General features: G+C 39.2%; 1 protein-coding gene across 4 annotated transcripts in view; it reads left to right on the top strand.

Annotated features, from left to right (window-relative positions):
- LOC102779806 (uncharacterized) overlaps positions 1 to 14,594 on the top strand; it is a 407,388-nt gene that overhangs the window by 31,337 nt on the left and 361,457 nt on the right. For 2 of the 4 annotated variants that reach the window (XR_004844183.2, XR_437580.2), the window contains exon 1: positions 13,450 to 13,525. Coding sequence is in view for 1 of the 4 variants with exons in the window: in XM_087849803.1 (XP_087705929.1) it covers positions 13,423 to 13,525 (103 nt within the window). In the remaining 3 variants the exon portion in view is untranslated. Of the gene's footprint in view, positions 1 to 13,422; positions 13,526 to 14,594 lie in introns of those variants that run through there. The other 2 variants (XM_087849803.1, XR_015719894.1) reach the window with 2 other exon arrangements.

The following is a 14,594-nucleotide window of genomic DNA, read 5'->3' as shown; positions in this document are numbered from 1 at the left end:
TTCTTTATCTTTCACTCTTTGATTTTTTCCCCCTTCCTCCTAATGGCTCACGGCTCGTCATAAAGTAGGCTAATTTATGGAAGCTTGACTGCGTTGGCCTATGATTTTAAGGATCACATTAGGAACATAAGCTTCTTTTTGGCTTTTGTGCCAGATGATTAGGCTGTAATTATGTTCACAACGTTGGGTCAGTATTGTGCTGACTCACTTAGTACACAGGACACGTTCGTTTCTAAAGATTGAAAGATGCTTGAAACACCTATATATGATTCCTTTTGTTGCTAGTAAATACTATAAGTTGAAGTTTGTACTTAAACATTCAATCCTTGAAACACAAGTCCACCAGTTAGGTTCTAATGGTTGGAAGAAATGCAGTGATGTAATGGCCATATAACATCCAAGTGCACTGTTGGACCCTTAAAGCATATCTTTTTTATGTTCCTACCATTTCAGGCGCACATTAGAGGGTTCTGTGTGTCTATTCTGCAACTGGTCCCAAATAAACCTTTACCAAGAAGTGGATCTTTCTTACACCTTTTTTTCCACCAAGCAATAAGACTGGTAACACAAACATTTGGTCTCTATAGCTCATTTCCCCCAACGCAACAACTGTGAATTTTGTTATAAGACATCCATTTGGATTGCATTTAGTGCAGTGTCTGCTTTCATTGACAGGTGTTCTCCAAATTGGTGGCTGGTAAGCATCGCCTCTGCTGATTCACATGACCAAACTGGACATCTTGATCATATTTGTCCTTTTGTTGTCTTTTGTAGGATTTTTAAAATGGAACTGTCTGAAATAATAAGGCTGACTGTGAGGTACAGCCCCTCTGAGAGGTTTGTCCTTCAACTTTGGTGAGTGAAATTCTATGACCAGCAAACGTGTTTCACATTAAGAGCTGGGACCACTGTTTTGGAGTGATGACTGGAGAATTTACTGTGTCAAAAATATCAGCTTACCTTTGCTGTTAAAGGTTGTGTGAGAAAAATCTTGTTCTTATACTAGTCAGTCACTTCATTCCACATGAGAAGATCTAAGCTGATAAATAAAAAGGCACACGTCTGAGTCACAGACGTGTGCCTGCTTTGGTGCGTTTTCTTTTTCCCTCTTTAGTTTCATACATGCTGGACTAGTTTACTAGTGAAAAATGCCTGCACAGCCTGAAAAGAATACCTAAAGCAGGGGTGTCAAACATAAGGTCCAGGGTCAGAATTGTCTCACCAAAGACTCTAATCCAGCCTTCTGGACAGCTTTGGAAAAAGTTAATCAATTTTGGACTTTTAACTGTATTTTTATTTTTATAGCTTTCCCCACTGATAAAGACCTTCCCCACGGTCATTCATACTACACCAAAGCATTTAATGACCTAGAAATTCCTGTTTTCTCACTATCTGCTAAAGAATTTTCTGTTTTTACAATGAATGTTTTTTCTTTTAAAAAAGGACATTTTCTGTGAATTAACAAAAACTTTCCATTTCATTCTGAGCAATGAGCTAGCAGAACATTTTCTGTGAATTAACAAAAACTTTCCATTTCAGTCTTTCAGTCTGAGCAATGAGCTAGAAGAACATTTTCTGTAAAATTGTAATTTTACACATTTATTTCTTACAATTTTAAGCCCAAAGAGTCATATCCGGACAAATTTATTTTATTGACAGCAGCATTTTGCTATAGAGAAACTGATGTACTGTTGAAATTGTATTAAAATATCCCAGTTAAATTTGTAGTTAAAGTTCTTTACACTAACAGAAAGGGGAGTTTCACTGGTTCAGGCCACTTAAGATCGAACATTTGATCAAACAGATAACATGAGTTTGACATCGCTGACCCAGAGATTTTACACTGGGCTGAGAAAAGATACTCCACCTATTTGACTCTGAGCCAACGCTGCCAGCCAGATTTGGCCAAATTGGACCAATATAACTTTAACTGCTGCCCTGGAATATTCTAGATCTGATCAAGTAAAATAAAGCAGTGTTCTTTGTACTAAAGATGCAGACTCAGCAAAGCAGGGCAAAAAAACCAACTTTTTAAATTCAGAAGGAAGGATTTGATCAACTTTTGACAAAGGGATTCATTTAGCAGCCTTTAGTTGAAGTTAAATTACTTGATCTTATAAACGTGGTAGCCTTTTAACATGGTTGCATTCTCTTTTATTTTCATGCAAACTTAAACTTTTATGAAATATTTAGATTTTTAAGATTTAACCTGGGGCAGTTTGTTTAGCGTATGCACAAAACTGCCAGCAACAGGGACAGGATTAGAGTGTGCTTGCAAGAATGTGGGTTATATTATGATACCAGGTCCAGGGAGCAGCGAGTAGTATGTGGGTTAAATTACACTGTAAGCAGGGACTGCTGGACTGTATTTGGGTCATATCATACACTTTAAATAGGGACTGGTGCACAATATGTGGCCTGTCTTACATGTAAATCCAGTCTCCAAAAGTCACGCATTATGGTTTATGTGCATCTTAGAGATTCTGCCCTTGTTGGGAAGCTTTTTGTGTGAATATGTATACCATCATACACATGTACTGAGATGAAAATTTTCCACCACACCAAGGTCATTGCAAAAAAACATGTCTCACGTATCTGTAATCTTACTCACATGTGCATGCACTCACCCACAGAAGCAGCTCATCCGCACTCCGGCGGCCCGTAAGCCCTCAGATATATAATTTTCTTCAAATGCACCTTTTTGGACTAGTTTGTCTGTATCCCCAGTGCCCTTTTTCAATCTGAGCTGCCGACTCATCTTGTCGTGTGCTGTCTTTCACAAATCACACAGCAGCGGGGCTGTGATCAGAGAGGGACAATTTGTCAGCTGTATGCATGAGTAAGCAACAGATATGCCATCCATTACTCTGACCGGACACAGGAAGGGAGAAATAGAGGGGATGGAGGAGACTGTGTATGTTTGTTGTTGCACTACTATCCTTTTTCAATTTTGGACCTTTTTGGAATGTGAGGACAGTTTGGTTGTACATCATTTTCACAAAAACTAGTTTGATGTTTGATTTCGGGGTTAAGGAAATCCAGAAATGCTTTGGGTCACCTAAAGTGCTAAGTAAAATGAAAAGAAAACATAACCCTCTCTGATAACCCTTCCCCCCCCCTAGAATTTACCATATTGCATAACAGTGCATTCTAATGTAGCCTGAACCTTCATGCAAGCATTCTTGTCATTTCTTTAAGTAGTCTGCAGGAATAGTTGTCCAGGCTTCATAAAGGGCATTCCAAAGCTCTTCGTTGGATGCTAGCTGTCTTTTGTCTCTCTCCAAATTCCACACTATTTCAGTAATATTCAGGTCTGAATATTACTGAAATAGTGTGGAATGATAGTGCTTCATTATATGTTTTCTATCCAGGTGTGCTTTTAATGCATGGGCAGTGTATTTGGGATCATTGTCACGATGAAAAATGAAGCAAAAATGAAGCATTTGTTGAAGAATCAAACTCTGATGATAGTTTTTGCTAATAGATCCCTAACACCATTTGCTGAAATGCAATCTCAAACCATAACAGAGCCTCCACCATGTTTTACACATAGCTGTAGTGTAGTAGCTGTTTCTGTTTTGGGGGGGGGGGATGATCCCTTTAGGAGTTTAGGAGAAAATCATCTGCTTCCAAGCCACCCTTTCAGTGACACCATTTCAGACTGTTATATTTGCAATTTTTATGGATTCAGCTAAAGAGATGCAAACAAATTATGCTTTTATGGATTTAAATTGTTTGAGATAGAATTGAATATTGGTTAATGATTAGTTTTTTGCTAACGTTGTGTAGACACAATACTACTGGACATCCCTTGTGTTAGGTGCTGTTTCTATGCTTGAATGGAAGGCTTTCAAAAATCCTTGAAATCTGTTGCTCAACTCTCCTCACTGGCTCCTTTGAAACAAACTAAAAAGAAGTGTAGTGTAGGGGTTTGCACAGTTAAATGGCAGGTGAAAGGTCAGTGGTTCATTTTCAGCTGGACACACAAATTTGGGATCTTCTCAGGAAAGGCATCCACCATAAAACTCCAAGTCAAACATGCAGAGCTACCTGCTGTGGTGACCCCTTATGATAAAGGAGAAGTTGAAAGGATTGCTGTTTCTATTTCACAGGGGTGGGCGATATATCGAATATACTCGATGTATCGCAAGTTTTTCCACACACGATGGTTAAAATGACTTTATTGTAACCATCAAGTATAAATTGACATGGAAATATGAAGCTGTCTGCATGCATTCACTGTGAGTTTTTTCTGCGAATGCATCATTAATCCCACCTCCCAAAAGGAAAATTTTCTACCTGGCACATTGCGCTGAGAATACTATTTATATTTTTCCCCAGATAGGGAAAAATATGGCGACAGCGGGCGTTTTAGACAAGCGAGGAAATACAACAATACAAAAAAAAAAAATTCATAAGGAGGACGTTGAACAAAATGCGTAATTTGCAAAACATGCCATGAAACTATCTGGTCTTTAAGTCTGACATCATTAGCCGTTTTCAGGTCCAACCTCTGCTTCAGGTCCCAAAGTCAAATTAACACTGCGACATCACTGAGAGTTGAAAAATTAAAACGCATAGCTCTGCTATTGCTTCCAACATTAATGAAGACAGAAAACTAAACAGTAATGACATTTGTGGGGTTACTGAAGTTGGGCTAGCTGGTATATAATGATGTGCTACGTGGTGGCTAGCTACACAGCTATGGTTTGCATACTATAAACACTTTAGCACAGTGAAGCTGGAGGAGGATGAACACTAACTTTGTTTCCACTCGATAAAAGTTAATGTTAATGTTCCCGATGGTTAGAGACAAAAGCAGTTGCATGGCAGGATGCTCTAAACCAGCGGTGTCCAACCCCCAGGCCACGGTCCGTGAGTCGTTTGGTACCAGGCCGCGAGAGTTGAGGCTTGGGTGTGAAATGTATGGTTTTCAGGGTTTTTATCGGTTTTTAGCGTTATTTTGTTATCGTTTTTATTGTTAACTCGATTTTCCTTGGTCTTTTCACGTGTGTTATGAATAAATCTTCTTTTTTTAGGTACCGGTATTAGTTTTATTTTGTTGTATTTATCCACGACACCTTAAAGGCCGGTCCGTGAAAATATTGTCGGGCATAAACCGGTCCGTGGCGCAAAAACGGTTGGGGACCACTGCTCTAAACGGACCAAACTTCAGTCTGGAGAACAACTGAGATAATCCATCCACAATACGAGGTTAGTCATTCATATACTGCTGCATGGCCTAGGCTGTAGTTACATCGTAAGGTTTTAAAAACTGAGCTTTAAAATGAATAGTGGTAATAAAAACCGAGAGAGGCCGACAGTCGCTGACTGTTTTTAGGGGCTTGTTGAGATTAAACAGAAAAAGATACAAAGCATTAAAACATGTTAAAAACACAACAGCCTTAATAAACGCAGAGAAGTTTGGACCCAGAAGCAGGGTTATCACGTCATCACTTAAAGATTGGATAGTCGCTAAAGGTAGCAGTACCACGAAATTATTCCACCAGCTGAATAATCATCCACTGCAAAATGAAGAATGTTTTAAACTCTGCATGTCAGCATTTCCCTGCAAAAAAGCCCACATTAAATAAACCAGCTGTGATACCTGTGAATGTTATTGGCCAGTTGTTTTAATAGTCACAATCTAGACTTTTGTTTCTGTAATTTGAGGCCATCACATTTTTTATTTTACCATTTTTATATGTTATGAGCACCATTTTAATTAATTAATTTTATTTATTTTTCTTGTGAATTCTTGCTTGATGTACTTTTTTGCTTCTATGATCTTTTGTTTGTTAAAGGTCTAGTGTTGACCACAGAAGGAGATTTACTGTGACAGTATTGTCATTAGTGAAAAACCTCTGTGGGCAACTGATAGTTAAAAATGGTTAAAATAAAACATTTCAATTCATTCAGATTTTTTGTATTCAAATTAGGAAAAATTGAGGTTATTTAAACATATTTTTATATATATCATGTATTGTGATACAACAGAAATTGTGATATTAGATTTCCTCATATCGCCCAGTCAATTTAAAGCGTTACATCTGTAATCCATCTGAAGACATGTATTATAATGCAGTTACAAGACATACAGTTAATTAACAGGTGAAGGAACAGCATTGCGTACGTTGATGTCACATTTTTAAGCCCTCCTTTTGCTGTTATTACTGTTGAACTGAGGACACCTACAAGAGAACAGATAAAAGGTTTTACAACATATTAACCGTAAGATAGCTTGAAGACATTTTATAACCAGTAGGCCGGCCAGTTTGTTTGACAAAAAGTCGTTAAACTAAAGAAAAAGTTGCCATCACCTGTTTACATGCATATTGGCGTTGTAACGTCGGGTTGCGTTTAGTGGTTGAGAGGAGGCGGCAAAACACTTAGCAGGGTAGCCAAAAGAATAGACACTCACACTGGCTTTGGGAATTCCACAGCGTGTTCTTTAATATGCCTTCTCTTCATCAACCATATAAGCCCGACTGAACGGCTGCAGCTTAACAAACATAGCGCGCAGTGTTCGTACAACCCATAACGTTGCAAACAAAGGTGTCTGGAGAGGTAAAACATAAAATCTGTCCCTCCTCATGCACTAGCGTGCAAGCACATGTCCACACGATCACAGAGAGAGTCAGTGGCGCATACGGATGACAACATTAAACCTCGACTTGGGTTGTCTTAAAGAGACACCACACCATTGTGACTGTTACAGTGTCAAGATCAAGCATAAACAATATTAAACATGTTAGTAAAAATACACAGACACAAAATATTAGTCCATGAAGCTGACCTGTCACTGGCTACCAAGCAGTGCCATGCAAGCCTGTGGTTCTTTCCGATCATTACTCTTACACACCATTAAAAATTAATTTCCAGCAAGATGCAGCTGAACATTAAACATGTTTGGGGTGCTGGTCAACAGGCCCCAATTGAAAATTAAGATCTGATGCACCCTTCAGTCTTCCAAACACAAAATCAAGTATGCAAGAACTTTGAGGTCAGTGAATAAATCCTCTCAGCACCTACATGATAAATCCAGTTCCCTTTGACTCAGTACCACAGAGTAAGGATGGATGATGTTGTGAAGACAGGGAGCTAGAGATAAGAAAAAGTGAGAAAAAAAAGCAAAGAATTGGATCACAACTTTCTGCTTGGACAACTTTCTGGCATGATATAGAAAAAAACCCAAACCCACTTACATTCAAGCTTCGTGAAAGTTATGCATGTGTATGCACGAGGTTATGTATCTATATTGTCTGAAAGTGATTCTCTTTGTGTGTGTCTGTGGTTAACATTTACCACATTTTGTCTGATTGAGTGAAGTTATGCTGAAATTCCCCCACACTCATTTACGCATGTGTGCATAGGTGTTTAAATTTCCATATGAAGGTCATTTGTTGGCAGGCCTCTGAGGTCCTGAATAGAATAACAGACACATCTCAAACAACTGCTTTTGTTAGTGCGAGACAAAAGGCGATGTGAATGTGTGTTCTGGAATATCTGCATAGTGTGTCAGACAGACTAACAGAATGGCAGCCAAGTTTGGTAGTTTCACAGAACACGTAAAAGCCGGAGTAGTCCCACAACATAAAGCTTCAGAACTCTAAAGGTTGACTGGCATTACCACAAAGACTTTGCTGACACTCTTTGTAACATTATGAACCCATGAATGCATGGCTATTCAAAATGTAGTCATTCCTTTATTCATCTGATCTTGAATTCACTGATCCTTTCTGCCATGTTGGGGTCGAATGTTTTTTTTCCCTCTTTTTTCCCTCTGGAAATAAATTACAGAGACCTCTGACAGGTTTGATCATGTGACAAACAAACAACCTAAAGATCATGAATCATTATCTTTCTCGTCCTTTAAACATCCTGTTAGCCTACAATGTGATACTGTATATATTAGAGGCCAGTAGGAAATGCAAATTTGTTCTATATTATCATTTAAAATGCCACAGTGTCAAAAGTAAACACAGTTGAATGCAAATACTGCACATTTGTGAGTTGTATTTTCCATCTATGCCAAATACACAACAGGAAGTAAATAAAACAGATGATCCCATTACAAGTTTACCTGATAAGCAGTGTTGGTCAAGTTACTTGAAAAAGGTAATCAGTAACTAATTACCAATTACTTCCCCAAAAAAGTAATGGGTAAAGTAATTACTTTACTGATTACTTATTTTCAAAAAGTAATTAATTACTTAGTTACTTAGTTACTTTTTAAAAACATGATTTACAACCTGAATAGGTGATAAAGCGATAGATCTTTCAGCCCAATTCTACTTTTTCTACATAATCCATCATACAAAATGTAATCAAATGGAAAAGTCTCTTTTTAAAACTTGTTTTATTAGTTTTAACCTTTTAACTTTATGCATCAAGCAAAAATTAAATTATATGCAACATTCTCTGACTGGAAGAAATTTGTTTAACATTTAAACTCATTTTCTGCACATTCCAGCACATAATTTTTTTTTCTCTTTGTGTTAACACTCACTCTTTCAAATAGATGCAAGTAAAACACAGCAGAAAATAAATAACATCAAAGACTAGCGGTCCTGTTGCTCTATTTTCACCTGTAAAGCAGGAGTGGCGTTACAAGTAACACGTTACTGCCCATCTCTGCTGATAAGTAATGCATTCGATCAGGAAGCAGGTAAACAGTAAGTTGGTTTTGGAAGAAGAAATGAGCAGGAGAAGGAGGAGGGTTCGAGCACTCCAAAAAGGCAGGTATTGTGGTGATGTCATGTTTTGTACTGGCACACAATGGCGCTAACGCTCTAAAAACTATAACTTTAAAAACTTTATTTTAATCCATCTTTTTTTTTTTTTTTTGTAAATCCAGGCCTCTGTAGTGGAAATTAGCCTTAATTCATGTTTCAGCTCCACTTTAACTTGTTTAGCTAATTCTCTAACTACAGTGCATCAGACTATAGTTTGGAGTACACTCACCACAATGCATAATGTTACAACATAATGCATACTATATCATTATACACCTCAGCCACTGTCTATGGATTGGGTGAATGCAAAATGTTGCAAGGTAATGCAAAATTAGTGGAGAAAAAAAGATGATGATTCCCACTGTTACCCTTTAGGGGCTCTATAGAACAAGCTTCTGCACAAGGACAGCTCTCTTAGCTGATAAAAGCTCAGCTAGACTCCAATCAGTCCATAAACTTTCAATATACATGTATGTTCAAAAATACACGTTTAAGTCTTTTTCTTACTCATTTGCCTACACACACACACACACACACACACACACACACACACACACCTCTGGTATGAATGGCCCTTGGCCACAGGCAGAGTTTTCACAGTAAACTAACCTTGATCAATAACCTGCTATGGACCTCAGCAAAACCCACTGTTCTCCCTACTGCTGGATTTCAATATCACGCCTGTTTGAACACTCTAGCCATGGGCCAACTGTGTGTGCGCATGTGTGTGCATGCACATGCGTATGTATGCATGTACTGCTGCCGCATGAATTTGCGCGAGCCTGCAAGCATGTGTGAATGTGTTTGTGGCCTCCTGTATGCTGTGTGTGCTTAAGGAATTCTCTGTGCATGAATTTGGTTGTGTGTGTTTTGGGCTGTGTGTTTGAGAGAAGCCTCGGGGTCCGCTGTGAACGGTGCTAACTGGCCCTCTGAACTCTTTCCTGTGAAGAGAAAGAGAAAGCCACTGGGCATGTGCAGAGGACAGCATGCCATTTACCTGGGCTACGGATGGTTTTTAAAACTGGCAAGAGGGACTTACACACACACACGCGCGCGCACACACACACACTGAAGATACTCCTGGCTTTTGCCTCAAACGCAAAAGCACACCTTTGCTCCCTCGCCTCAAACACAAACACACTTCAAAAGTTCTTTTTCTTTTTTTTTTCTTTTCTCCTTTTTTATTTTTGGAAGCGATGCAGCCAGTACTACCCCTGCGTTTAAAGAGCCTAACCGCTCTCTTCATGTGCCCTTCTCTCGCTTCCTGCCTCTGCAAAAAGGCCCCAACGCGCCAGAAAAACTTACTAGTTTACATCCAGCTCGACAACTAGCGAGACAACCTTTTGGCTCTCAAAGGTGTTCGTCTCACAGTGCTCTTTATATACAGTGAAGTGGGGCCACACATTCGGCCTTTGCTCCAGTTCGAGCTGGGCCTTTAGAAGAGTAAATGCTCTGAAAAATAACCGCTGCTGAACTCTGGAGGAGTGAATAGTTGTTGAACAGTGCTGCGGTTTATAATATAATGAGACATATATGGGGCTTTTTGCAGTAATGAGGAGTGGATAAGCAATCATTTTTACTCAAACGAGTTTGAAAAAAAAACCCATGCCTTATCTGAACCTGCATGCGTGTGTGTTCATTTGTCTTAATGTACCTGGCAGGATGTGTACGTGTGTATATGTATTAGTTGGTAGTTGAATACAGCTGACCCAGATGTGTTAAGTGGGTCATGGGAACATCGCAGCCCACACACTGGGGGTTATGGATAGGCAACATCCTTGTGGTTTGTGTGTGTAAGTGTGTGTAGATGGGGTTAGGACACTGGGGCAGTGCCCTGATTATACTCAGATTAGATTTGGGAATTCATCGCCCCTCCTTCTGAGCTTTACCCCCAACTCTGTCTCCTATTACTTTCTCTCTCTTTCTCTTTGTCTTCCTCACTTTCTGTTCCTTTGCTTTAACCTCTGGGCATCCAGAGGGGTTTGTTTAAGACACATGCTAAATAATCACATTTTGGGAAATTAGAAGATGTAACATCTCTCGGAAAATTCTATAAAAAGATTTAAGGTTAGGGTAGGTTTATGTTACGGATCCTAAACAATGTTCTAAACTAGAATTAACGATGTTAAGAAGTTGTTTTTCCTTATAGCAGTTGTACAAGGTGTAAATGTGAGGACCAATGGTTGTCTGTCTTTCTGTGTTAGCCAGGGTTTACCCTGTCTCTCACCCTATACCAGCTGAGATAGGCTCCATCACCCCAATAGATGGATGGATGGTTGCAAGGTTGCATGGATGACAATTTTACAAGGCGTAAAAAAAAAAAGGTTTTGAGAATCTTTGGAAATCTTGATTTCCCATTCAAGAGCCTCATCTTGTACACTTCTATACATGAACATTTCCATGGTGGCTGCTATTTTTTGATCACTTTGTAGAAGTACTTTGTTACTTGTACCTCTGCAATGTGTTTCTGGAAATGCTCCAGTGTCTGAAAAAGGTGACGCTTCAACTTGATTTACATTTTAGGAACCGAACAAGGTCCCGACAAGGCAAATATGACTAGTACAGCAGGCTGGAAATAAAGTTTGTGTTGGTGCAGGGGGAAAAAAAAAATTTTCAGCTCGCTCTGTGCTGGCACAGGATGGTAGTCTGGCACATATTACACGTGTGGTCAAGTCTGAATGACAGAATGCTCCTGGTTTCTCTCCGCGCCTGAAACTCTGTTTCCCGGCTTGGAAAGGGTGGACTCTTCAACTGTCAACTGCATGGTCATAGCAGGAGACCCAGCTTTGAATCAGCTAGGATCCTTTACACAAAATTAATGTCAGGATGAAAGAGAATTTAATATTTGCTGGCTGCACAAGTTTGAGGTTTTCTTTCTACTCTATTTTTCTGTATCCCTTTCTTGCGCTAATGTTTTGGGCTATGAGGTTGTTTTTTAATGGTTTTTGTAAAGTACAAATTCCTTCAAAACCCAACTGAAGGTCTTTTGTAAGTCTCCACAACTGTGTTAGTTTACTATTGCAAGTTAGAGAACATATACTATATGGACCAAAGTACTGGGCCACCTACACATTACACCTAAAGGAGCTGCTAGAAACCCATGCCATAGAGCTTCTGATGCACGTTTTCTGTGCTTATCCTAAAGCCAGAACAGGTTTGACACTTTAGAGTTAGTGAGTCAGCAGAGCGACCCTAGGCAACTTTTATGGTCTGTCAGGTTGTGACTGACCTTATCCTGTGGTTCCTGAACATTTCCAGTTTGCATTAATACCACTTAAAGTTGATCAAGGAATATGGAGGAATTACTTTGGTGTTCCTCCACCACAAAAGACGCGCATATTCTTGGAATTTCTCTGAATGTCTGGGAATACACGCTTCTTTTGCAAAGTAATTGCTTACGGAGCTTGTTTCTTTGACATCTTTAAGAGTTCTGAACTCTGTCCTCCTCCAGAACAACTTATGTACGCAAACGCGTGTTGCAACTTCTTATCTGGTGCGCGTCTTTTATTTTGATAGCGAATGTGCACCTGCGGACCACTTATGTCCAGCCCTGGTTTTAAATCCTTACCCTAGGTTGAGGTTAGGGTTAGGGTTGGGATAATACCACAAGACCAACAGCAACTTTGGTGAAAACCAGCCCAAGAACTCTTCTTAACCATCTCCATAAAGAATGTACTTGACTGCATGTTGAAGGCCAAGTGGTGGGAGATGAAATGGGATCTTTGATGACAAATATAAGTTAATGAGCAGTACATAGTTTCTTCTTGTCCTTCCATGGGGAAAAAATAAATAAAATAAAACTAATATCTACATCTGAACTCCTCAAAAATAGATGTCTGCTCTAATGTGAAGTACCATACCTTCTTGTGAAGGAAACATGTTAAGTTTGTAACAAAGTGAAACTGGAGCCAAAATGTAGCAATTTTCAAGTATTTTTGTATTTATTATAGGAAGAAGTGTTGTGTATTTCAACCTAGTCTGGTTTCATGGCCAAATAAATTGACATGTATTTAAATTGTTTGTGTACATGGACATGATTTACAGTGCAATTTCGCTGTTTGTGTCTTTGTATCTCTACACCGTGATGTAAGTGCATTTTTTGTTTTTGTTTTTTACATTAAAGTCCTTTTATTACTATTTTTCAAACCTACCTTGAAAGCCTGGACCAGGATGTTTTATGCCAATTTTCTTTTTTTTGCCATGTTTTATAATTTATTTTATTGTCAGCATTAAAGTGAAAATAATTTTTCAATTTGAAGAAAATTTGCTTTCTGCACCACATATGTTTCTCAGAATTCTCTAAAGGGGGCAAACTCTTGACCTGGCAGCCAAGAAAACAGAGCTTTGAAAAGCCGACAGCTGTATTTTAGTCCCAACTATCTTTTTCTAAATCTAACTAAATTGTTAGATAATGAATAACAGTTAAAGTAAAAGGTGAAAGGAAATACAAGTAATCCATAAGAAAGGGTACGAATAATGGGTTCCCAGTTAGACTTGATCAGTGTTCGTTGATATGTGTAGTCATTACACCTTCACTACCCACCTAGCCTCAAAATATGTGAGTTTTTCACCCTCACACTTGAAAAAATATATCTGCTGTGATACTGTGTCATACCACCATGGCTACCTGATTAGTAACTGGATTTGCTCATGTCTGTTCCTGGTGTTTTTCTGATTGTGTCCCCAGTGTGAGTGGAAATGGGGCATGCAGGCATGGCGGGAGTGCTGGGAGGAGAGAAAGCAGCCAGGGTGGCGCGTTGACTGGAGGATCGCCAACCGCTCTCAAACAGGTAGGAATCCATGCCAACTCTGCCTCCCTACCCCCCTGCCCCCCCTCAGTACGTCTGTCTGAATCAGTGGCCGTCATGCTCGCTGACATTCAAAGTTTGTTACCTGCTGTAAAGATTTACAGCTTTGTTTCCATTACTTTATCTGTCACCGCTTCAGTGGTGAATATGACACAGTAGATCTCTTGTTAGCGGATATGGAGCTTATAACCTCAGTGTATGTCAGGCTATGTGCTATTTTAATCATCAACTTTTTTTAAGATTCACCTAGTAGCAGTTTGTGTTTATAATGCAAATACACTGGGTTACTTCAATAGACTGAAGACAGCTTAAAAATGCATAGATTTTCAGGCAAGCTATGAATTAAAATATCCCTCCATCCATTTTCTGCTGCTATGTGGGTCCAGGTCACAGAGGTCAAAGTAGAGCTTCAGAGTCAGTTTTGTCCCTGGCCACCGTCTAGTCTAGATCGTATGCAGCAACATCGAGGTGTTCACAAACCAGCAAAGAGACATAATCTTTCCAGTGTCTCCTCTTAGTAGAAAATGCCTGAAACACATCCTCCTCAAAGTGGAGGAGTAGCAGCTCTAACCAAGTCCCTGCTCAATGCCTGAGGTCACTCTATCTCGTAGGTTGAGCCCAGACACCCTATGGATGAAGCTCAGCCCTCGTTTGCATGATAGAGATCAGGCTGTGGTCAGCGAGGTAGGCCGTGGTGCTCAGTTGCCATGCTGGAATTACTCATATTTAAGCGTTCATTCTATAACACCGTCTATAAAACAGCTTCCCACTGCACTCATGGTGTCACCGCTTTGTTATTTTAACATAACAGGAAGCATACACATAAGACAACATGCTGTTCTAACAAAACATAAAGTACAACTGAAGTATTAGCTCCTTTTGAGGTTTTGAGACTTCTACACCATCAGTGTGATTTTTTTTCCCTTGAAAAACCCAAATAAATTGAACAATAATTTTTTTAAGCAACACATTTAAAAAGGACGAGATAATCAACAGTGGCACCATAAAGACGCAACTTAATATTTTTACAGAATAAAAAAAATATATTTTG

The sequence above is a fragment of the Neolamprologus brichardi genome, chromosome 13 (genome assembly GCF_056152115.1).
Source record: "Neolamprologus brichardi isolate AB-2024 chromosome 13, ASM5615211v1, whole genome shotgun sequence".
In the NCBI taxonomy this organism is placed as follows: domain Eukaryota; kingdom Metazoa; phylum Chordata; class Actinopteri; order Cichliformes; family Cichlidae; genus Neolamprologus; species Neolamprologus brichardi.
The sequence above is the reverse complement of the archived record's forward strand: the minus strand, read 5'-3'. Positions and strand labels throughout refer to the sequence as shown.